Source organism: Chiloscyllium plagiosum, unplaced genomic scaffold, assembly GCF_037043375.1.
Source record: "Chiloscyllium plagiosum isolate Xiang-an unplaced genomic scaffold, Cpla_swu_hap1 HiC_scaffold_42, whole genome shotgun sequence".
Classification (NCBI taxonomy): domain Eukaryota; kingdom Metazoa; phylum Chordata; class Chondrichthyes; order Orectolobiformes; family Hemiscylliidae; genus Chiloscyllium; species Chiloscyllium plagiosum.
This window is the reverse complement of record NW_028270180.1, coordinates 10,121,339-10,147,120: the sequence shown is the minus strand read 5'-3', so window position 1 is coordinate 10,147,120 and position 25,782 is coordinate 10,121,339. Positions and strand designations below refer to the sequence as shown.

The 25,782-nt window shown below is 44.0% G+C and overlaps 1 protein-coding gene across 6 annotated transcripts in view; it reads left to right on the top strand.

Moving 5' to 3' along the window:
* The window catches only part of LOC122542483 (synaptotagmin-4), a 65,389-nt gene that overhangs the window by 7,385 nt on the left and 32,222 nt on the right, over positions 1–25,782 (top strand). For 2 of the 6 annotated variants that reach the window (XM_043680247.2, XM_043680243.2), the window contains exon 1: positions 11,015–11,230. The exons of 2 other annotated variants lie outside the window; for them this stretch is intronic. In XM_043680247.2, coding sequence (XP_043536182.1) covers position 11,230 — 1 coding nt within the window. In that variant the 5' untranslated portion in view covers positions 11,015–11,229. Of the gene's footprint in view, positions 1–11,014; positions 11,231–25,782 lie in introns of those variants that run through there. 2 more of the 6 variants (XM_043680248.2, XM_087981993.1) reach the window with 1 other exon arrangement.

Sequence of the window (25,782 nt, the reverse complement as noted above, 5' to 3'; positions counted from 1 at the left end):
TCATAAGCTGACCATGTATCAATTGTTTCAATCAGCTCCTGTTACGGATATAGATCATGGCATTTATTTACATGCTGCAGTTATAGCTCCTTTATGGTCAATCTCTGGTCACTAAAACTTCTAAAAGTAATTCACTGTAACAGTGTTAATGCTACCGCAATCCTACATATGACAAAATACACAGAGATTGCAATAGTGCTATTCAAGCCCATGACAACAAAAAACCCACTAAAGTTAATTAATTTTGAACATCGGAAGTGTGTATTCGTTTCAGATTCTGTATAAATCCGAGTACAAATCATTTAGATTAGATTACAGTGTGGAAACAGGCCCTTCGGCCCAACAAGTCCACACCGACCCGCCGAAGCGAAACCCACCCATATCCCTACATAACACTATGGGCAATTTAGTATGGCCAATTCACCTGACCCTGCACATCTTTGGACTGTGGGAGGAAACCGGAGCACCCGGAGGAAACCCACGCAGACACGGGGAGAACGTGCAAACTCCACACAGTCAGTCGCCTGAGGCGGGAATTGAACCCGGATCTCTGGCGCTGTGAGGCAGCAGTGCTAACCACTGTGCCACCGTGCCGCCCATTTCTTACCTTCTAGTTGCAAAGCAGAATTATCTGTAATTCAATGCTCTCCATCCATTTGCATGAAGAATGGGTTCTGAATAAAGGTCATTGGGCCTAAAACATTAACTCTGATTTATGTTTACAGAAGTTGCCAGACCTGCTGAGTTTTTCTGGTAATTTTTGTTTTTGTTTCTGATTTGCAGCATCCGCAGTTCATTTTTTTTCTTGTTTACACATATTTATGACCTGGTTCTTTGAATTACCCCTGAGTTATGATACGATTGTCTGTAGAGTCTCAAAACTTCTACATTAACAAATAATGCCCTTGATTAATTGATGATCTGGAATGTTGTTTTTGGCTCTTTCTGCCCTTCTCCAGTTGATGAACCAATTGTTTTCTGAGCAGATTGCTGACAGATGCATTTCTTCCTTGACTTTTTGGAATGCGAGCCATCCTCTTGGTCTCTTCCAGAACTTGGTTTTATTCTTGATGTTTAAATTGGCACTGCTGGCAGAACAATAATAATCAATTTGCTACACCATCATGTTGGCTTTAGTAGTAACAGCAAGGAGGTAGTGGACAGATGGTAGTGTACTCTGGAGCACTTTGCTGTCTGCAGTAATTTGTTTCTACATTATAATGATAACTACACTTCAAAAATGCTATAAACTGATATCCAGCACAGTTGGATAAATGCAAGTTTTCCTTCTTTTCCTATATAGTCATAGAGATGTACAGCACGGAAACAGACCCTTTGGTTTGACTCGTCCATGCCGACCAGATATCCAAGATTAATCTAGTCCAATTTGCCAACTCAGCCCATATCCCTCTAAACCCTTCCTATTCACATTAATCTCATCCCATTTGCCAGCATGTAGTCCATATGCCTCTAAACTCTTCCTATTCATACACCCATCCAGATGCCTTTTAAATGTTGTAATTGTACCAGCCTCTACCACTTCCTCTGGCAGCTCATTCCAAACATGCACCACCCTCTGTGTGAAAACATTGCCCCTTAGGTCCCTTTTAAATGTTTCCCCGCTCACCTCAAACTTATGTCCTCTAGTTCTGGACTTCCCCACCCCAGGGGAAAGACCTTAACTATTCACCCTATCCATGCCCCTCATGATTTTATAAACCTCTATAATGTCACCCCTCAGCTTCTGCCACTGCAGGGAACACAGCCCCAGCCTATTCAGCCTCTCTCTATAGCTCCAAACCTCCAACCCTGGCAGCATCCTTTTCCCAACCCTTTCATGTTTTACAACATCCTCCTGACAGCAAGGAGACCAGAACTGCACAGTATTCCAAACGTGGCCTAACCAATGTCCTGTAAAGCCAGAACATGACCTCCCAACTCCTATACTTAATGCACTTACCAATTGTTACCTATGCATTAGCAATTTATGAAGAGGTGAATTCCCTGTGGGTGATAATGTGCCTCACACTGTGACAGTTCTGATGGAGAGTCATCCAGATCCAAAATGTTAGCCTGTTCTGTCTCTATGGATGCTGCTTGACCCACTGGGATTTCAAACTTTTTTTGTTTTCAGTACATTATTCAGTTTTTCACTGACTTAAAAACCTATATTCCAGACAGGGAAGGGATAGTAGGATGATTTCCTCTTCCTTCCACCTCTCAACCAACCACAGAAACATGCATTTAAAAATGAAATTTTGAACCCTTGGGTGCTGTGACTCAAAGGAACAAATACATGACAGGTTTTCTCATTAGATTTTTTTAGAAAGAAAGAATGGACCTTTATTTCTAAACACCCGAACATATTTCCCACAGCACCTACTCACACTTGCATATGAGACATATGCACATAAGAGTGATTAGCACTTCTGCCTCATAGCACCAGGGACCCAAGTCTGATTCCAGCCTCGGGCGACTGTGTGTGTGGAGTTTGCACATCCTCCCCTTGTCTGTGTGGGTATCCTCCAAGTGCTCCGGTTTCCTTCCACAATCCAAAGATGTGCAGGTTTGGTGGATTGGCCATGCTAAATTGCCCATAGTGTTAGGTGCATTAGTCAGAGGGAAATGGGTCTGGGTGGGTTACTCTTCAGAGGGTCGGTGTGGGCCAAAAGGGCCTGTTTCCACTCTGTAGGGTATCTAATCTAATCAAATCAAAAAGAAAAGGTGATGACAAAAGAAATAACATGCAATGAAGTTTTCTGAATTAAAAAAGTCCTGTAAGTTCAGCCACAAGTTGCAAACATTGCAGGCCCAATAATTCACCTGGCCAACTGAGGATTGGTGGTGATGGATACGATTGGCTTATTCCTTGCAGCGGTCGGTTTCAATGTTGCTCCAATTGACAGAAAGTTATCCCCGAGATGGTGGCAGAGTAGGGACAGTTCCACTGGGGTTTGTCAGCTCCATCCGCTCCAATTCATCCCTTTCTTCTCTTCTTTTCCTCCTCTTCCCTTGTCTTCTCTGTACTTTTTCCCTCCATTCTATAATTTATTCCTGAATCTGCAATGCAGGACTTTTCTAACTTCTCTATTTTTTCCAAGAACTATAACTGAACGAGTTGTGCCTGGGGACCTTTGTATCTAAGATGGTGCTATAAGTGGCAACTTGCACACTTCTCACTGCACCTATTTGACACAATAAAGCTAATTCATTAATCGTGATGATTTGGCTCGGTTCTTCAAATTGGTAAGTAAATAGTTAGCCCCACTTCCCTCCTGTCAGTGGATTCTGCAGAGAGTTATTCATGTGATGCAAATGATCAATTATTCCATGGCCCCCTTTTCTCCCAGACTGATTCACATGGGTTTCTGTAAAAGAAAATCTTAATAAATGCTGTTGTTAAAAAAATTCAGAAAAGATCTATAAGGCTGTTGCCAGGATTGTAGGGTTTGAGCTATAGAGAGTCTGAATAGGCTTGGTCCCTGGAACATCGGAGGTTGAGGGGTGACCTTATAGAGGTTTATAAAATCATGGAGGTGAATAGAGTGAATAGCCAAGGTCTTTTCCCCAGAGTAGGGGAATCCAAAACAAGAGGGAACAGGTTTAAGGTGAGAGGGGAAAGATTTAAAAGGGACCTAAGGGGCAAATTTTTCACGCAGAAGGTGGTGCATGTATGGAACGAGCTGTCAGAGGAAGTGGTGGGGACTGGTACAATTACAACATTTGGATGGGAAATGAATAGGAAAGGTTTAGAGGGATAAGAGCCAAATGGGACTAGATTAATTTCAGATATCTAGTCAGTATGGATGAGTTGAACTGAAGGGTCTGTTTCGGTGCTGTGTATCTCTATGACTTGAAATGGCGCTCATCAAAAGTTGACCATAATTATTGGTGTTTCCATTGTCTAATGCAAGGTCATCATGTTAGGATAAGAGATAGCAGATTTAGCGATGAGGAGAAGTTACACCTCTTAAAGGGTTGTGAATCTGTGGAGTGCACTACCCAGGGTGTGGCAGATGCTGGGATATTGAATAAATTTAAGGAGGAGATAGACTTTTTTTAAATTAGTAATGGGCTCAGGGGTCATGAGGAGAGGGTAGGAAAGTGGTGTTGAGGCCGAGATGAGATCAGCCATGATTGTGTCAAATATTAAAGCAGTCTCAAGGGTAACAAGTTTTTATCACAACAAGTCAGGCAGCATCCCTGGAGAGAGCAGGTCAGTGTTTTTCATCAGAGCTGTGATGAGGAGTCATCCAGACTTGAAACATTAACCTGTTCTCTCTCTCCAGGAATGTTGCCTGACCCACTGTGATATCCAGCATTTTTTTTCTTTTCAGTCACGATTCCAGCATCTGCAGAAATTTGCTCCTCCAAGTTCTTATGTTGTAATGTTCCAATAATGTGAGCATTGAGACACATGGAGTTTGAACCTAGACTATTGCAGCATGGTGGCTCAGTGGTTAGCACTGCACCCACACAGTACCAGGGACCTGGTTCGATTCCAGCCTCAGGTAACTGTCTGTGTAGAGCTTGTACGTTCTTAGATTAGATTCCCCACAGTGTGGAAACAGGCCCTTCGGCCCAACCAGTCCACACCGACCCTCCGAAGAGTAGCCCACCCAGACCCATTTTCCTCTGACTAATGCACCTGACACTATGGGCAATTTAGCATGACCAATTCACCTGACCCGCACATCTTTGTGACTGTGGGAGGAAACCGGAGGAAACCCACGCAGACACGGGGAGAATGTGCACACTTCACACAGACAGTTGCCCGAGGCTGGAATTGAACCTGGGACCCTGGTGCTGTGAGGCAGCAGTGCTAACCACTGAGTTCTTCTCTTGTCTGTGTGGGTTTCCTCTGGGTGTTCTGGGGTTTCCTCCCACAGTTCAAAGATGTGCAGGTTAGGTGGATTGACTACACTAAATTGCCTTTTAGGAAATTCAGCCTCTCGTCTGACCACAAAGCGAGACACCCCGGTACCGACGGGTCAGACAGAGCATTACCCTCGCAGATGAAAGGGTGTGAAAGCACACGCCAGCCGAAACCAGCCGTGTGCGCGAGCTCAGAGGAGAGAGTGGGAGCTCCACCACTAAATTGCCCATAGTGTGCAGAGATGTGTAGGTTAGGTGAATTGGCTACACTAAGTTGCCCATAGTGTGCAGAGATGTGTAGGTTAGGTGCATTATTCAGGGGAAATGTAGAGTAAGAGGGTAGGTGAATGGGTCTAGGTGGGTTATTCTTGAGAGGGTAGGTGTGGCCTGATTCCACACTGTAGGGGTTCTATTGCATCTCCTTGTGATAGAACAGCTTTTCCTCATGTCCATGTTTTGGAATTTCATTCTGTGGCCACCGACATCATTGTGCCATGTGGACCTTTGGTACAATGGCAGCCAATAAATCCATGGGTGACATTGTCTTGTTGCATTTTTAACATTTTCTCTCAATGTTTCAAAAGGTAATTTACAATTTAATGTCCAACCAGATCAGCAAGTTAATTCCTGCCTCAGGGAGATTGCTATACATCGACCTTAGAACTGTATGACTTTAAATAATACTGATCGTGCTAATGTTGATTGTGACTAGAGCAAGTCCTGTGCGATGTAACTTTTGTACCTCTTTCTAAATGTTTTTCATCCTATGATCTGTATGTCCTTGCTTATTATGACCAGCCTGTACTGCTTGTAAACAAAGCCTTTCACTGTACTTAGGTACGCATGGCAATAATAAATCAAATGAAATCAAATCAAATATTTTTCATTCTGCTTAGATAAAAGCAAAATACTGCAGATGCTGGAAATCAGGAACAAGCACAAAGAATGCCGGAGAAAGTCTTGATCATTTTCCATGTTATTTTTAACTCAAGAAATGTTCACAGATAAACCTGTCTGGATGAGACACCTATCAGTGACTTCCTATCTACAATCAATTTGTCAACAGTTCTGTTTAGAAGGAATCAAATAACAAAAGTTACTCAGCCAGATTATTTGGAAAAAAACCCCACAAAAGTGCTGGGACCCTTCCTGTTCTGAGGAAGGGTCACTGGACCCGAAAACATTAACTCTGATTTCTCTCCGCAAATGTTGCCAGACTTGCTGAGCTTTTCCAGGAATTTCTGTTTGTGTTTCTGGACAAACTCAATGGGTCAGGCAGCATCTGTTGACAGGGAAGCAATTAATGCTTTGAGTCTGAGATGTCTCTTTATTGGAACTTAAGTTGAGACCCCAGCTTTCTCACTATATTTTTCAGTTATTAAAATGTGAACAAATTGATTTCCTACAGGGACAAACATTAAGCAATCAATGATAGTGAGTTTGCTTTAGTTACTCAGCAGAACTGTGGCAGTTAAGAGAAGGCTATTCCTGGCAAGGAATTAATATTTACAGGGAGTTCACAAGAGCATGCTAATGTTAACTGGAAACATTTGAAAGTAAGTTAATATTTGAAGGTGTATTCTAGACAGGTGTTAATATTTAGAGGAAGTTCTGGAGAATTTGAGAATATTTACAACTGGTTTTTGGGAGTATATGTTTGCAGTAAAGACTAATATTGGTCAGTACCCTGGGATTAGTACCTCAATTTTGCAAAATCATTCCATGAAACCTTTCTTGCCCGCCTCAGAATATAAGTAGGGCCCCAATGTAAAGTTTTATCTGAAAGATGGCACCTCTGATAATGCAGCACTTCTTTGGTCCTGCACTGGATTGGGTCTTGAACCCTCTAACTCAGTAGCAAATATTCAGCACAATGAATTCCAGTTAACACTATAATCCTTTCAGTTTTGTCAATCTGCTTTACTACACAGAGACTTCTTCCATTTCCCTGTCAGAGAACTCCGAAACAGTCACTCCTTCATTAATACAATGCAATTTATAGCAACTACTTTATCTATGGCGCTGCATTATATTTTGAGTTTGGAAAGTTCAGTTGGATTGTAATGTGGAGTAGCACAAACAGCAATGGGTTCAATTCCCGCACTGGCTGAGGTTACTATGAAAGATTCCCCTTTTCAACTTCTCTCTTGTCTGAGACATAACCTCAGGTTAACAACTACCAGTCGTTTCTCTCGAATAAATAAAGGAAAGACCCTTTAGAACAGAGATAAGGAGAAACTCCTTCAGCCAGAGAATGGTGAATCTATGGAATTCACTGCCACAGAAGGCTGTGGAGGCCAGGTCATTAAGATAGGTAGAAGGATAGGTTCTAGATTGTCAAGGAGATCAAGGGTCACAGGTAGAAAGCAGGAGAATGGGGTTGAGAGACTTATCAGGGAGGAGAAAGTGAGGACTGCAGATGCTGGAGATCAGAGTCGAGAATGTGGTGCTGGAAAAGCACAGCAAGTCAGGCAATATCCAAGGAGCAGGAGAATCGACTTTTTGGTCATAAGCCCCTCATCACACCTGGCCTGCTGTGCTTTTCCAGAACCACACTCTCGACTAGAAACTCATCAGCCATGATTGAATGGCCGAGCAGACTCGATGGGCTGAATGGCCTAATTTCTGCTCCTATGTCTTATCGTCTTATGAGCGAGCAGCCCAATAGTCCAGTAAGACTACAGTGACCTTACTTTTAATATAATAAAACATCAAAGACATTTCACAGGTGCATGAGCAAAGTCCAATCCTGAGCCATTTACTGAGAAATTAAGTCAGATGACCAATAGTTTGATTGAAGAGATAGGTTTTAACGAGTATTTTGAAGATGGAGAGGTGGAGAGAGGGGACTCCAGAGCTTTGGACCCAAGCAGCTAACGGTGTGGCTGACCATGGTGGAATGATTAAAACAGGGATTTCACAACAGTCAGAAACAGAGGAGCACAGAGATTTCAAAGCCCCATCACCAACAAACTGGGCCTTCATTAGATGTGAACAGAAACTGGACATAGGACCCAAACAAATGCTGTACTCTTGCAATATCTACTTCACGACACACAGTGCCATTTTCCAATAGTCTTATGTTGGCCCAGATGGAAAGAATAAAGACAAGAACAGGGTCTAGGTGAAGAGAACCCTGTCTCCTGCTCTGTTATCACCCTGTCTCAAGTGTCCCTTTCTTTCCAGTTGATGTCCCATTCATATTGTGACCTTATGCACCCCTTCGAACAATTCGCTCTGATTACTATATAAACGCTGCAGTGTCGGATTTAAATAGGGTCTTCTCTCAGCTCTGTAGGACTTGGAGTGATGCAAGATTGAGAAGTGTGTGGTCCAAACCCAGTGAAACCACTAACCTATGAACCAAATGGCTTGTGCAAGAAAATAACCTTTCATCGACAACTGAATACAAGGTGCACCATCAATTACAACAAAGCCCTTGTGGCTGACTTTAACCACGGAATAACTGATTGAAATAAAAATATATAAACAGTTGTTAAAACAAATTGATGGGTAATGGAAATGACTGAATGACGTAAATGTGACAGGGTAATTTACTCCTATTAGGGATGGTTTTGATTGTTTGTAATCGGTATGTTTGCACTAAGTTAGCCAAAATAGTTCTGATTGTTTGAAGACTGCAATTCCTTTCCATTTATAGGCAATCATGACGAGCATTTTTACGGCACCTCTTCCTTGCAGGACTTTCAGAGTACAAAAACAGCGGAGTTTATTGCTAGGGGGATTATACATAAAAGCAAGTGTTGCGACAGCATTATGATCAGCCTCTGACGTAAGCTGTAACCTCAGTTGTCATGAGAGAGAACGATTGTGGGAAAAATGGATCTAAAGAGCTTACAACAGAAATATCCGCTGCAAATTCCCGATGTAGGGTAAAGTTGCCATAGCCTTACTGGGCGTGGGGCAGACTGGTGGCGGTTTGACCTGGAGGACACCATACCTCAAGCAACAGGGAGAGACTGAGAAGGAGACACCTTTATAGCAACCTCAGTTGGTGTGAGAATTGAACCCACATTGTTAGCATTACTCTACATTAAAAATTCTTCATTGCTAGAGGGATGGAGTTTAAAAACAGGGAGGTTATGCTGCAGTTGTATAGGCGAAGTCACACCTGGAGTACTGCATAGTTTTACTCTCTTTACTTGGCAAAGGATGTAGTGGCATTGGAGGGGGTGCAGAGGAGAGGGAATATGAGCCAAATGCTTGCAAATGGGACCAGATTGAGGGGATGCAGAGGTTCACTAGATTGATTCTGGCGTTGAGAGCGTTGGCTTTTGATCTGAACAGCCGAACCCAATCTGCTGGAAGAATAATTATGAACAGTATAGTAAAACATGGCATGTTTGAGAAAGGCAACAAAGTTGATGAGCCTCTGTGACCAGCAATAGGGTTAAGTGGAGCAAGCAGCAGTGAGGAAAACTAGAGAATAAAATGATGCCTTTGTATAGTCACTCCATCCTGTGTACACCAATGCATGTCACACTAGTGTGCACCGTCTACACTGCAGAAGGCTCCTTAGGCAGCACCTTCCAAACGCACAACCTGTGCCTTTAGAGGGACAACCTACACTTCCAAATAAACCTGTTGGACTATAACCTGGTGATTTTTAACTAAGAGGGACAAGGGCAGCAGATACATGGGAACACCACTCGCTGCAAGTTCCCTTCTAAGCCACTCACCATTCTAATTTGAAAAATTATCGCCATTCCTCCAGTGTCACCAGGTCAAAATCCTGGAACTCCCTCCACCACAGCCCTATGAATGTACCTGCACCAAATGGACTTCAGTGGCTCAAAAATGCCTCTGCCAGCTCAGTTGGCTGAAAGGCTGGCTTGGAACGCAACATGATGTCAAGAGCATGGGTTCAATTCTTTCACGTAGAGGGCAAATAGTCAAGGTCTTTTCCACAAGATAGGGGAGTCCAAAACTAGAGAGCATAAGTTTAAGGTGAGAGGGGAAAGATATAAGATGGACCTAAGGGGCAATCTTTTCACACAGAGGATGGCGCATGTATGGAATGAGCTGCCAGAGGAAGTGGTGGAGGCTGATACAATTACAGCATTTAAAACACATCTGGCTGGGTATATGAATAGGCAGGGTTTAGAGGATATGGGCCAAGTGCTGGCAAATGGGACTAGATTAATTTAGGATATCTGGTCAGCATGGATGGATTGGACCGAAGGGTCTGTTTCTGTGTTGTACATGTATGATACTGAATGACTCCTGCATTGGTTGATGTTACCTTCTCAACTTTGTCAGAAGTGTATTGAGCCACGGGTTAAATTCACTACCAGACATCTAACTGATGACAGAGTGGAACTGTGACTTTACCTACCATTGCAGCAGTTTTAAACAATTTGAATTGATAAAAGCTAAACTTAGAAAAACTGTAGCTATTTATTTACCCATTCATAACTACAAGTTTGCAATGAAATCAATTTGGCTAACCTGTAGAAGAATATTTGTAAAGAGATGAGAGGATGCAGTATCTAATGAAGAATCTCACCCATCCCATGAAAGGCACGTAAACAATAATTTGTTTTATATTTAGCTTCTGCAGGATTCTGAAAAATTGGGATTTGATCCAAGGCTGAACTTTCCGTAAGAGATATGAGAAAGAAGGCAAACTTTGAAACCAAAAAGATCATGGGCTCATTGTTACTTGATTCTTATACAGTCTGTAATTTATGTAAAATTACTGTTTTAAAACAGCCGGCCTGAAATAATCTAGATCTCAAAATCTATTACTTTAGATGCATTACAGAAAGATGATGTTTCCTTTTCCTGTCCAACTTTCTCCCATTTCCAGAGCACCCTGACACAGTGCCAAATGGACCATTCTTTGTCTGTGAATTCAGTGATTCAGCCTTCATCCAGGCAATGTCTAATCTGTCCTCTCATGTACTTTATAGTTCCAGGTGGAGGATAATGTTGGCACTTCTCTCTGCTTTATGTTGCAGAGCTCTCTCTCTCTCTCTCCACCTCCAAACCATCTGAGGTGCTGCTTTGTCATCCTGTGTTTGTGGTGGGAGGGAGCTGAGCCTGTTGTCTTGTTCCTTACCCTGGTTGCACACAGCAGGACACAGTTGCCACTCGCTCTAACCAGAGCCCCTTATTAAATTACCTGCGGATACAGAGTCATTCAGGACACTGTTCCAACTCTCAAGTTTCTGAAAATGCGTCATCCGGAGGCTGGCTTGTCCTATAAATCTGGAGAGTTTTTTTTCTCCACATGATGTGTAAAATCGGGAACTCCATGCATCCAGCCTGCTCCCCGCTTTTCTGAGATTCCTTTCAGATGAGGATAATTCTGCAGAGCCTTTTGCGTGCGACAGTAAGTCTAACTCTCACTTTTACCTCGCTATCCTTCTTCAGGGCATTATCTGATTGTTTTTCCTTTAAGGGGTTATTACCTTACAGCTTAACAGAAATGTACACCAGAGAAAGAGGGCATTCAGCCCATCCTGGCTGTGACATCCACTAGCCACCTCATCCCACTTGGCTCCTTACCCTTGTAGCTTTTTCTTCGTTAAATATCCCTGGACCTTTTTTCTTTTCGCCCAAAAGTTTATTGCCTCCACCAACCTTTCAAACAGCTCCCTGCCATCCTCAAATCTTACAGTCTAAATCCGTGTGTGATATCAGGGAAGCCAAGAGTCTGATAATGGGGATTGCACTTTCTAAAATACAATCCTTGTTGTAAAAGCTGGTGGATCCTCATAGATCTGCCGAGAACACGCCCCGTGGTCCAGGATAATCGGTACAACCCAAGTTAGGAAGTTTCCGATGCTCCGTGGGCACTGCCCGAAGGTGGACCCTCTCACCCAGACCCTACTCCCTCAGTCTGAAGTCGTCCTTACCTGATTGGCTGGCCAGGAAATGATGGAAAAGTTCAAATCGACTCATAACTCCTGCGTAACTGTGGAATTTAGTCCCCTTAGCAGATGCGTTTCCTTCCTTTAAGTTTTTTTTCCGCTTGAGAATTGGTGTCTAGTTTATGCAAAGCTGCGAGAAAGGGAATTAAAGGGGAGATTATGACGATCAGAGGACAGGGACTGTTTGCCCCATGGAATCCCTACTGTGCAGAAAGATGTCTTTAGGTCCATCTATATCAACACCCCCAAAGAGCACCCCAGCCAGATCCCATGCTTTTACCTGGCACTTGCCATGGCTAACCCACCTAGCCTATACGTCCCTGCACGCTCTGGCTAATTTAGCATGACCAAACCACCCTAACCTGCACATCTTTGGACTGTGGGAGGAAACTGGAGCACTCAGAGGAAACTCATGCTGACACAGAGAGAACATGCAAACTCCATACAGTCTGCCAAGGGTGGAATCAAACCCACGTCCCTGGTGCTGTGAGGCCACAGTGCTAATTACTGAATCACTGCGCTGTCCACCTGGATGATGCTTCCAAGGAGTTTCATGAGCAGCAAAAGATTATTCAAACTGCCTATTAAATTATCTTACTTTTCTTTGCCTTCACCACCCTTATGAAGAAGGCTATGAGCTAGTAACTGGCTCAGTTGGTACAGCTCTCACCTTTGAACTCCAATGCTAGTGAGAATAAGCACAAAGTAAAGGTTAGCATTGCAGTGTAGTATTGAGGCTATTCTGGATGAGAGGCTATTCTGTGAGGCGCTGCCTCACAGCACCTGAGGCCCGGGTTCAATTCCCACCTCAGGCGACTGACTGTGTGGAGTTTGCACGTTCTCCCCGTGTCTGCGTGGGTTTCCTCCAGGTGCTCCTCCCACCTGGGTTTCCTCCCACGGTCCAAAGATGTGCAGGTCAGGTGAATTGGCCATGCTAAATTGCCCGTAGTGTTAGGTAAGGGGTAAATGTAGGGGTATGGGTGGGTTGCGCTTCGGCGGGTCGGTGTGGACTTGTTGGGCTGAAGGGCCTGTTTCCACACTGTAATGTAATGTAATCGAATCTAATCTAAAAAAACACGTACAAACAGATCTTAAACCGAGGCCTTGCCTGCTCTCCCTGGTAGGTGTACAAGATTCCATAGCATTATCTTCAAGAAGAGAAATTGTACTCAATATTTATTTCTCAGTCAACATGGCAAATGTTTGAACTTTCAACTTATATTTCATTATTTTTCTACTTAAAACTAAGAAGGTCTGCAAATTTAACCTTATATTGTATGTTTTACACTGTACGATAATTACTGCAACGTTTAACTTTTAACTTTGTTCTTCCTTGTACCTGCAATGGTGCCTTGTGTGGGACATTATACATTTTTCACCAGACTCCTGTACCTTGAGTACATGTTACAATAGAATCTAAATCAAATCAATCGATCAATCAAACAGATGAGACAAAAAACAGAAATTGTTGAAAAAGCTCAGCAGGTCTGGCAGCATCTGTGGAGAGAAATTAACATTTCGGCCGAGTGATCCTTCCTTCTAAGGAACTGAGGAAGGGTCTGCGTTCTGAGGAAGGGTCGCTGGACCCGAAAAATTAACTCTTGCTTTCTCTCCACAGATGCTGCTAGACCTGCTGAGCTTTTGTGACAATTCCTACTTTTATCTCTGATTTACAGCTGCCGCAGTTCAATTGGTTTTTAATCAAACAGATGATGTGGTAATTATATTGTTGTTTTGGGTGGTCCTCCTGTCTATACGTTGGCAGACTCTGTTTCCCATCTTACAACACCTCAGAAATAGTTTGTTTTGGCTGTGTAGTTGTGTTGGATGTCCTGAGGTTGTGAAAAGTGCTGCATTAATATAAATAATTGCTTCCTTTTTTACCCAAATATCTCAACAATCAAATGTAATAAATATTTTGAACCAGTGGGTGGATCTCTCCAGATATTGCTGTGTGTAATCAGGTAATTTTAGCCTTGTGTGTTATTTGTGTACACAGCACACAAATATAAGGAAATCATAATGCAGTCAGTGAGCAGTTTATGTGCTCAAAGGTACCCTGCCAGTGTAAAAGATTGTTTGACCTTTACAAAGGTATAACAGGGAAGCTCCCGCGCTCATTCGTTCATATGTTGAAGTCCACATTCTGTATAAGGTTCCAAAGAAGCTGGACTCAAAAATTTAACTCTGTTTCTCTCTCCACAGATGCTGCCAGACTTGCTGAGTTTCTCCTGCATGTTCCATTATTATTTCAGCTTTCTGGCATCTGCAGTATTTTATGTTTATTCCACATACCGTCTTCCTCTCTGACATCACTTCCCAGGAACTCCAAAATGTAGAATTCCGTACCTCCTCCAGTGTGTCTCTCGTCCTGGATATGGTGAAATACCAGGGAAAGGGGCTGGCCAAACCAACAAAACCTCCCCCCTTCCAACCAGCTATCCCATCAAACCGACTGTACGCTGTCCATTTGAAGACTCAGTCTCCTAGTGGGTTTAGTTATGACTATCTCTTGAAGGCAACAACACCAACATTGTCTGAACTCTATGAATGCTCTACGCACCACAGAATCCTTACAATGTGAAGCAGGCCATTTGGCCCATCAGATCGACACTGACCCTCCAGAGAGCATCCCCACATAGACCCAACCCCCTTGTAATCCTGCATTTCCTACAACTAACCCATCCAGTCTGCCCATCTTTAGATCACATGAGGAAATCCACACAGACGTAGGGAGAATGTGTAAACTCCACAGAGACAGTCGCCTGAGGGTAGAATCAAACCCATGTCCCTAGTGCTGTGAGGCAGCAATTCTAACCACCATGCCATCACAGAGACAAATAATACATCACCTCCCTTCATATAGATCACTAAGTCAAAACCTGGCACTATTAGGTAGAGCTCTGAGGGCCAAAGGCATCAAAAGGTATGGGGACAATGTGGGAGTAGGGGCTGAACAGGATAATAGCCATAATCCTATTCAGTCCTCAAGGGTCCATTGGCTTGATCTTGCTGCTATTTTCTATGTTTCCTATGCTCCTGACTCCCTTAGTGACAGCCTTGTCAGTGTTAGCCACATCAACTGGACTGATATGATTCAACAAGGTGGATCACCTCCTCAAGGACAATGAGGCCCAGCTGGTCTAGCCAGGGACACTGTCCAATTTTTTAAAACATCTCTTTCAGAATACATTCAACATTTTAACACCACATTCAGCTGTTGTTATAGAAGACAATGGCTTCAGGAACATAAATAGAAGCTCAATGAACGGCAACTAGATAAATGCGAGGTGCTGCATTTTGGAAAAGCAAATCAGAGTAGGACTTATTCACTTAATGATAAGGTCCTGGAGAGTGTTGCTGAACAAAGAGACCTTGGAGAGCAGGTTTCATAGTTCCTTGAAAGTAGAGTTGCAGATAGATAGTGAAAAAGGTGTTTGGTATGCTTTCCTTTATTGGTCAGTGCATTGAGTCCAGGAGTTGGGAGATCATGTTGTAGCTGTACAGGACATTGGTTAGGCCACTTTTGGTATATTGTGTGCAATTCTGGTCTCTCTCTTTTAGGAAGGATGTTGTTAAACTTGAAAGGGTTCAGAAAAGATTTACAAGGATGTTGCCAGGGTTGGAGGGTTTGAGCTATAGGGAGAGGTTGAACAGGCTAGGGCTGTTTTCTCTGGAGCGTCAGAGGCTGAGGGGTGACCTCACAGAGGTTTATAAAATCATGAAGGGCATGGATAGGGTAAATAAACAAGGTCTTTTCCCTTCGGGTGGAGGAGTCCAGAACTCGAGGGCATAGGTTTAGGGGGTGAGGGGAAAGATATAAAAGAGACCTAAGGGGCTCAGAGGGTGGTGCGTGTATGGAATGAGCTGCCAGAGGAAGTGGTGGAGGCTGGTACAATTGCAACATTTAAAAGGCATCGGGATGGTTATATGAATAGGAAGGGTTTGGAGGGATATGGGCCAAGTGCTGGCAAATGGGACGAGATTAGGTTGGGATATCTGGTCGGCAAGGACAAGTTGGACTGAAGGGTCTGTTTCTGTGCTGTACACCTCTATGACTCTATGACTCAATGATTTCCTCACAAAAATTATCTGATTTCCAGTGACATTTGCAGCATGCTTACTGTCCATCCCGAATAGAGAAAGTCTTAGAGATGAACACAGAAACAAACCCTCCAGTCCAACTTGCTCATGCCAACCAGATATCCTAAATTAATCTAGTACCATTTTCTTAAATATCTCCATATTTAAGAAAGGATATATCAGCATAGGGGGGAATTCAAAAGAGATTCACTAGACTGATTCCTGGGATGAAGAGGGTGATTTATCAAGAATGGCTAAACTGGTTCGACCTTTATTCATTAGCATTTAGAAGAATGAGCGGTGATCTTATTGAAAAATAGAAGATTCTGAGGGGTGTGTTGGGATAGATATTAGTCAGGGACATGAAACTATGGGATGTAGCTACACAATGTGCGGGCACTCAGTTAGCACAAAGATACAAAGAATTGTCTCCTCCCAGGTGTCACTGAATATCCGCAGAGTTGAGAAATTACATTCTGTATGGAAATAGATGGATAAGAAAATTCCAGGCAACTTTTCTGGAAGATCAGAAGAAAGACCTCAGCCAGTCATTGGAATTTTAGGAATAGGAGCAGAGTAGGACATTCAGCCCCTCTATTGTGCTCTGCTAGCCAAAACGATTACGGTCGATCTGATTAACTCAACTGTCTCTCTTGTCTCCCCTCCATGTTTGAGTCCCATGTCAATCCAAAATCTGACCGCCTCCTCTATGAAGATATTCAATGACTTAGCCTCCACTTCTGCCCAGAGGGAAATAATTCTGAAGATTAGATTAGGTTCTCTACAGCATGGATACAGCCTGTTTGGCCCAACAAGTCCACACCAACTCTCTGAAGGATAACCCGCCCAGACCCATTTCATTCTGAATAATGCACCGAACACTATGTGCAATTTAGCATGGCCAATTCACCTGGCCTGCGATTCACCTGGCCTGCAATTCACCTGGCGTGCAATTCACCTGGCCTGCAACTCACCTGGCGTGCAACTCACCTGGCCTGCAACTCACCTGGCCTGCAATTCACCTGGCGTGCAATTCACCTGGCCTGCAACTCACCTGGCCTGCAATTCACCTGGCCTGCAATTCACCTGGCGTGCAATTCACCTGGCCTGCAATTCACCTGGCCTGCAACTCACCTGGCCTGCAATTCACCTGGCCTGCAACTCACCTGGCCTGCAACTCACCTGGCCTGCAATTCACCTGAACGCAACTCACCTGGCCTGCAATTCACCTGGCCTGCAACTCACCTGGCCTGCAACTCACCTGGCCTGCAATTCACCTGGCCTGCAACTCACCTGGCCTGCAACTCACCTGGCCTGCAATTCACCTGAACGCAACTCACCTGGCCTGCAATTCACCTGGCCTGCAACTCACCTGGCCTGCACATCTTTTGGGCTGTGGGAGGAAACTGGAGCAAACCCATGCAGACACAGGGAGAATGTGCAAACTACACAGACAGTTGCCCGAGGCTGAAATTGAACCCAGGTCCCTAGCACTGTGAGACAGCAGTGCTAACCACTGAACCACCAAACCACCTCTAATTAACTAGTAACCACTGGAAGACAAGAAATACCTCCTCATCTTTGTCTTAAAAGGGAGGTCCCTTATTTTGAAAGGCTACAAGAACGGATTTGCAAGAGATGAATAAAGCACAGGGTTATCCGATGTACCAACAACACACAGCCCATAAAATCCCTGCTTTTGTTTTGACAGCTAATGCAGCAACAGCGAGGGTTGACTCACATCCAATACATTAATTAATAACCCTGCAATGACATTTCTCTTTAATGCTGGCCAGAATTGCTAATTGCATTGGAATAGCTCGTCAGTGAAGCATTCAGGAGAAAACTCAAAGTGGAGCAACCTTTGATTTCGAGTGAGGAGATAACACATTCAGAGAGATGAATCGAGTTGACATGAAAGACAATTGGTGCAGCTGATGATGTGGCCCAACACATGATGTGCAGGTGTAACATTTGCTCATCTTATTATTGCGTATCAGAAACGTTTGAACATCCTGCCACAGATTCAGATTGACACCCATCCCCACATTTAACACTTTAAGTGCCAGTGTCGCTTTTCCTTTCAAGATAGAAAATAGTAAAGATTCAAATAATACCAGAGCAAGTTTTGCATTTATGTAGCCCGAAAAGTGTGGCGCTGGAAAAGCACAGCAGGTCAGGCAGCATCTGAGGAGAATCGACTTTTTGGGCATCAGCCCTTCATCAGGAAGTTTTCCTGCTCCTCGGATGCTGCCTGACCTGATGTGCTTTTCCAGCGCCACACTTTTCGACCCTGATCTCCAGTCCTCACTTTCTCGTAGTCGCATTTATTTAGCACCTCTCAAGATCAAGCACTTTTCGAGCTTTTGCAGTGCCGTCACTGTCCTACTGTAGGAACCACGACACCTGATATGCACATAGCAAGTTTCCAGCTGTCAATCAACAGGGAGGTTGCTGCCTGTGGGACAAATGTATGCTCAGACTCAAAAATTGCTGGAGAAACTGGAGTTAACATTTCCACTGACCTTTCAATCTGGACTCACAATGTTAACTCAGCTTTCTTTTTGCAGGTGCTGCAAGGCTTGCAGAGTTTCTCCAGCAATTTCTGCTTTTGTTTCATGGAAGCCCTACAGTGTGGAAGCAGGCCATTCTGCCCATCAAGCCCACACTGTTTCTTTGAAGAGCATCCCACCCCCTACCCTATCCCTGCATTTCCCATCTACACATCCCCAGACACTACGGGCAATTTAGCATGGTCCCTCCACCGAACTGCACACGTGGGAAGAAACCAGAGCAAACCCGTGCAGACACGGGGAGAATGTGCAAACTCCACACAGACAGTCACCTGAGGTGGGAATCAAACCTGGGACCCTGGCGCTGTGAGGCAGCAGATGCTAACCACTGAGCCACCACACTTCAGACCTTTAGCATCCACAGTTCTTTCTTTGAATCGCCTGAGCTCCCTGGCTTTTGTTTACATAGCGCCAATGGATTTTTTACAGCTGACCTGAAAGGATAGACTGTGTGCCTTGGATTAACATTTGTTCCAAAGGGCATATCTTCAGACAGGGTCTCTAACCGTGATCCTACTCATCTGATTTAGATTAGATTACTTACAGTGTGGAAACAGGCCCTTCGGCCCAACAAGTCCACACCGACCCGCCGAAGCGTAACCCACCCATACCCCTACATTTACCCCTTTACCTAACACTACGGGCAATTTAGAATGGCCAATTCACCTGACTTGCACATCTTTGGACTGTGGGAGGAATCCGGAGCCCCCGGAGGAAACCCACGCAGACACAGGGAGAATGTGCAAACTCCACACAGTCAGTCGCCTGAGTCGGGAATTGAACCCGGGTCTCTGGCGCTGCGAGGCAGCAGTGCTAACCACTGAGCCACCGTGCCGCCCACGAGGAGACGAAGCTAGCCACAGCACCATGTTCACACTTTATCAGACCCCCTTCCTGCCTATTTTTAATCACTGCCTCTTTTCTCATATTTCCCTGGATAACGAGATTGACTCCAGATATCAGGGGTTTGTCTATAGAAGAGAGATTAAGCAGGTTAGGTCTGTACCCTCTGGAGGTTAAAAGAATGAGAGGAGATCTAATTGAGGTATGTGAGACACTCGTGGGGATTGAATTGAATTTATTATCACGTGTACCAAGGCACAGTGAAAAGCTTTGTCTTGTGAGCAATACAGGCAGATCACAGAGTTAGGTAGCAGATAGTAAATAATAGGTAAGCAGTGGAAAAAACACAGGTAAGGGCAAATGTTCAGAGTTTCAGAGTCCAATCAGTATTCTAACAACAGTCGGGTAGAAATTGTTTTGAAACCAGCTGGTGTGTGTTTTCAGGCTTCTGTACCTTCTCCCCGATGGTAGAGGTTGTAGAAAAACATTGCCAGGGTGGGATAGATCTTTGAGAATGCTGGCAGCCTTTCCTTGACAGCAGGCCTGGTAGATGGACTCAATAGATGGGAGGTTGGCCTTTGTGATTGTCCAGGTCGAGTTCACCGCTCTCTGTAACCATCTCTGGTACAGTTGCCATACTAGGAAGTGATACATCCAGACAGAATGCTCTCAATGCCGCATCCATAAAAGTTGGCAAGGGTATTCGCCATCATGCCAAATTTCCTCAGCTGCCTGAGGAAGAAGAGATGTTGTTGGGCCTTTGTAACCAGTGCGACCACATGAAGAGTCCAAGAATGCTTGTTGTAGATGATCACTCCCAGGAGCTTGACACTCTCCACTCGTTCCACCTCTGTGCTGTTAATGTGTAGGGGGCATGAGTAACATCCCGCCGAAAGTCAATAATGATTGACAAAGTTGATGTAGAGAGGATATTTTCACTTATGGGGCAATCTGGAACGAGAGGTCATAGTTTGAGGAGAAGGGTTAGCAGAGATCAGGATGAGTTCCTCTCTCCAAGGGTAGAAATCACTGCCCCAGAATACGGTGGATGCCGGATCATTGAGTAAATTTATGGAGGAGGTGGGCAGATAGTAATGGGTGGGAAGGGATATGGAGACCGGGCAGGAAGGTGGAGTTGAGGCCAGGATGAAATCGGCCATGATCGTGCTGAGTGGAGTGGAGGAACTAGAGGGGCTGTATTACCTCCTCCTTCCTCTAATTCTTCTGTCCTTATGTTCTGTATTTCACACATTACCCAGCCCACAGGCACGCTGGCATGCAAGCTGCGTGGGAGATGCTGGTTGAATTGCCAACTCTTACTGTCACCCCCCCCCCCCCCCCCCCCCCCCCCGCCAACAGCTTGGCAAATGCATGGGAATTATGGCAGAAATTAGAATCTTAACTATGACTAACAGCAATCTTTCACAACTGGAATAGAAGCCTTCAAACAAGACTTACCTTATGTAGGGTGAAAGCGAAATACTGCGATTGCTGAAGATCAGAAATAAAAACGGGAAGTGCTACAGAAACACATGATACTCGGACTCTGTTCCTCCCTCAGGCCTTTCGTCAGCACTTTCTGTTTATGCTAACTTACTGAGGATCCAACTTTCTGAACTATTCAACTCTGAATTAACATCTTTTTCAGATCTCTTGTTTCCCAGTTCACTGTGGGAAACAACAGCGGCACCTCCTAGTTATTTTCTCCATCTGTTTTAAGCCCATTCTGTCTCCCATATGCTGCTGCTGCCAATTGCAACCATTTCCCTCTGGATCCATGATGATATTTCATGCTTTATTCCTGGCAGGGCTGTGTTTGACTGTGCATCAACATGTAGTAGGTGCCATGGACTCTTGTGATGTAATGGTAATGGAGGTCTGTATTCGAGTCCAGAGGTGTGCCGTGTTCGAACAGGTTGGTGAACAATATTGAAAGTAGGTGTCAGTGAGTTATAGAGTCACAGAGATGTACGACATGGAAACAGACCCCCTTGGTCCAACTCGTCCATGCTGACCAGATATCCGAAATTAATCTAGTCCCATTTGCCAGCATTTGGCCCGTATCCCTCTGAACCCTTCCTATTCATGTCCCCATCCAGATGCCACTTAAATGTTGTAATTGTACCAGCCTCCACTACTTCATCTGGCTGCTCATTCCATACATGCACCACCCTCTGTGTGAAAAAGTTTCCCCTTACTTTCATTTTACAACTTTTCCCTCTCCCCCTTAAACCTATGCCACCTAGTTTTGGACATCCCTATCCTGGGACAAATACCTTGTCTATTCACACTATCCATGCCCCTCATGATTTTATAACCTCTGTAAGGTCACCCCTCAGCCTCCAGTGCTTCAGGGAAAATAGTCTCAGCCTATCCAGCCTCCCAAGTCCTCCAACTTGGCAACATCCTTGTAAATCCTTTTGGAACCATTTTAGGTTTCACAACATCTTTCCTATAGCAGGGAGCCCAGAATTGAACGTGGTATTCCAATAGTGGCCTAACTAATATCCTATACAGCCACAACATAACCTCCCAATTCTTATACTCAGCTTGGCAGTGCAATTTCCATCACAACCCACTTGTATATTCATTAACTTGGACATGACATATGGAAGGAATGTACATTAGGTTGCCTACTCACCCTCAACCACTTTATATTATTGGACAGCACCAAAATATACTTGAGTACTCTCTCTCTCTCTCTTCCACATTCCTATTTACTCCTCCAGGGTTCCCAAGCTCCAAATTTTGCTGCTCAGCCTTTTCCTGCATTTCCCCAGTGAGAAAAATCAGGGATGAGTCTGGAAGGTGAGTTAGAACATAGAACATAGAATGCAGACCAGTACAGCTCAGGAACTTAGTCCATGATGTTGTACCAAGCATAAGCTAATCGGTTCTGCCCGCCCTTGGTCCATATCCTTCCATTCCGTTTATATTTATGTGCTTATCAAGAAGTTCCTTAAATGCCCCTATTGTATTTGCCTCTACTACCACCCTCCTGGCAGTGTGTTCCAGACTCCTAATGCTCTCTGTGTAAAAAGATTGCCCCTCACATCTCCTTTGAAGTTTCCCCCTCTCACCTTAAATGCATGCCCCCTACTATTAGACATTTCAACTCTAGGGAAAAGATTCCGTCTGTCAACCCTATCTCTGCATTTCATCATTGTATCAAGTCTCCCCTCAGCCTCTGCTGCTCCAGAGAACACAACCCAAGTTTTTCTAGCCTCTCTTATACCCCATACCCTCTAACCTGTTACCTGAGATTCCAATCACAAGACGTTCACTCATTTTCAACCTTTGGTATTTTTCATCTCAGAAAGCGAACAATGATTATTCTAACAGATGCAGCCACAGCAATACATCCCTGAGTGCAACTATTTAAAAGTGGCTGCTTTTTTCTCCTCTGGCCCCACCAAGACACTCCTCCCCAAACGTACAAAAATGCTGTAAATGATGGTCAATTTGAGGTCACCCAAAATTCTACTGCCCACATTCCAACTCACACCAAGAATCCATTCATCCTCCTGAGTTTGTTGATCTACATTCACTCCTGATTAAACTTCTCCTCTCTTTCTCTCTTATGCCTGCTTTGAAATCTATTTCTTTGACCTAGCCTTAATATGGCTTCAGTGGATCAGTACTATGTTCTGTTTTATAATGGATCAGTGGTGCTGGAAGAGCACAGCAATTCAGGCAGCATCCGAGGACAGGCAAAATCGACGTTTCGGGCAAAAGCCCTTAATCAGGAATAAAGGGCTTTTGCCCGAAACGTCGATTTTGCCTGTCCTCGGATGCTGCCTGAATTGCTGTGCTCTTCCAGCACCACTGATCCAGAATCTGGTTTCCAGCATCTGCAGTCATTGTTTTTACCTCTGTTTTATAATGCATCTGTGGAGAGCTGTGGGATCAAAGGCACTACATAAATACAAGGTTTTGTTGTTTCTTGTTTGATATTATAAAGTTAAATATGGTACAGTGCTTTCCAAATACATTTACAATTCTATCCTGTTTCAAAAGTAAACATTACTTGGGTATGTGTTACTGCCCTCAAGTAACCTGTGCTCCACAATAAATGGACAAGACCCAACAAATTATGAAAGTTGGCAAGACTCTACTGTCTTAGTCTTTAACTTAACTGTGAGAAATAGCTGGTGTGCAGTGGAGTCTGCTCTCCTCCTTGCAAACAGTGTAATGCCTTTCTTATTTTAACTAACAGAAAGGGATTATATCACCATAGTATCTGGTCAAACTGTTCTCGTTTTTCCGCCAGTCGTAGGCTGAAGGTGTGTTTAATTGTCCACTTTAGCAAACAAACAACTGTCAAGCAACTAATGCAATCATTGTCATGTGTGGCAAGTTGGCAGGAATTTCTGATTTCCCAATCTGTTTTATGAGTTGATCTTAAAAGTGTCTCAGAGCTGAACGTGGCCAATTAAATAATATTGTGACCATAAAGCACAGCGCTGGCAAATTGATAACTGTGAGAGTTGTATTTGTCTTTGAAGGCAATGCTGTAATTCCAGGTTCCCTGCATTTGTGCCTTCCATTCAATTAAGATCACACAGCTCCCTCCCCCCACTCCCGCCACTCGCATTCTGCCAACTCCAGAGAGGCCTGGTCAATTCCCCCAGTATTCCTGATCACCTTTCCATGTTGCAGTGTAGATAAGAGCTGAAAATGTGTTGCTGGAACAGCGCAGCAGGTCAGGCAGCATGCAGGGAACAGGAGAATCGACGTTTCGGGCATAAGCCCTTCTTCAGGAAACAAATGCAGCTTCCCAATGGCAGTTTAAATTTTGCTGCTCATTTCTCAAAACCTTTCAGGTGGGTTGGTGTTCCTGACTGTAGGAACTGGTTTCCTGTTGTGAATACTCTCCAATGCCCCAGCTCACTGGAATTACATTCATGGGTGCAGTGTAGATAAACCCTCTGCTGAATCTCCTTTGTTATTCTCCCATGTTCCACCTCTATCATTCCTGCTCAAAGGGGCAGGTTTACATATTTCCTAAGCAGGGATGTAAAGAGTGCAGTTATAAATGATGGAGACCAATGTTACGCAAATCTTCAGAGTCATAATAAATCAGCTATTCGTGGGAATTCATCAACTCATTGTGTAACTCACCCACACCTTCGGCACACAGGCTGTTTGGTTTGGTACTAGTTGCATGAAAGAAACCAAACAAAGCTTGGAGTGGGCTGCAGCTGGAAGCATTTACAAATAAGGTTGAGTGGCCATCACTTTGGGAGCCATGTTGCAGATGCTAGCAGACTGCCTGTGATGTTACAGCATTACAGGGGGGGGCTGCAATATATATTGTGATAAAGGTCACTGCAGTCTTACCAGACCGTAGAGTAACTGTCTGATTGGAGAAAGAGATGACTACTGGTGGTTTAAACTGAGGGTCCCCACATTATCAGGTGAGGAGTGAGGTTACCTTTATGGTAACCTTAGCCGATGCAGGAATTGAACCCCTCACACTACATCACAAACCAGCCATGCGAGCTAACCGACCTCCCAGTATGCTGTATCACATTCACTTCATTGACTTTTTGAGGAACTAAATGTAAAATCTCTTCACACTCATGTTGTTTTTGATTCAGTTCAGTTTAGTGTACAGCTTGTAATTCTCATCTGGACCGCCATCTCAGCATCTCGCCCCAGTATCCTGTCTGATGCTTCAGAGTCACATTGTGTCATCTGAGACTGTTCATAGCAGGGGTGTGTGTGTGTGTGCATTGTGTTGTACAGTACAGTACATGTATAGTACATATTTTAGTTGCTGGGTATGAAACACAACATTTCCCTAAGTCACAGGCCCAATCCCTATACGGTCATAGAGTCACACAGCACGGAAACAGACCCTTCGGTCCAACCAGTCCACAATCCCAAACTAAACTAGTCCGACCTGCCTCCTCTTGGCCCACATCCCACCAAACATTTCTATTCACATACTTATCCAAATATCTTTTAAATGTTGTAACTGTACCTGCGTCCATCACTTCCTCTGGAAGTTCATTCCACACACGAGCCACTCTCTGGGTGAAAGAGTTGCCCCTCAAGTCTTCTTTAAATCGTTTTCCTCTCACCTTAAAAATATGTCCCCTCATCTTGAAATCCCCCACCCTAGGAAAAAGACACTACCATTCACCTTACCAACTTTTTCTATTTCATTCCATTATTTTGCACAGCAAAAATTGCCCCAGTGTGAGACACTGTAATGCTTTTACTGTCCACATTCCCTCATATCAACATTATTCTTATGAGTAAAAGGTCCACAATATAAGTAGTTTTGATATAAGTTGCATATTTCTGGGACATAACCACATAGTTTATCAATAGTCCCCTGTATAATGTGGAGACAGTGTTCTACAAGTGATGTTACTGGATTACTAATCCAAAGGATGAGCAGCCACTGAGGTGTGGGAATTGTGCCCAGCAGTGTATTCATTCCCTGATCTGGTATGTTCACACAAGAATTAGACATGGGTAATGTGATATTGAAAGATTCTACA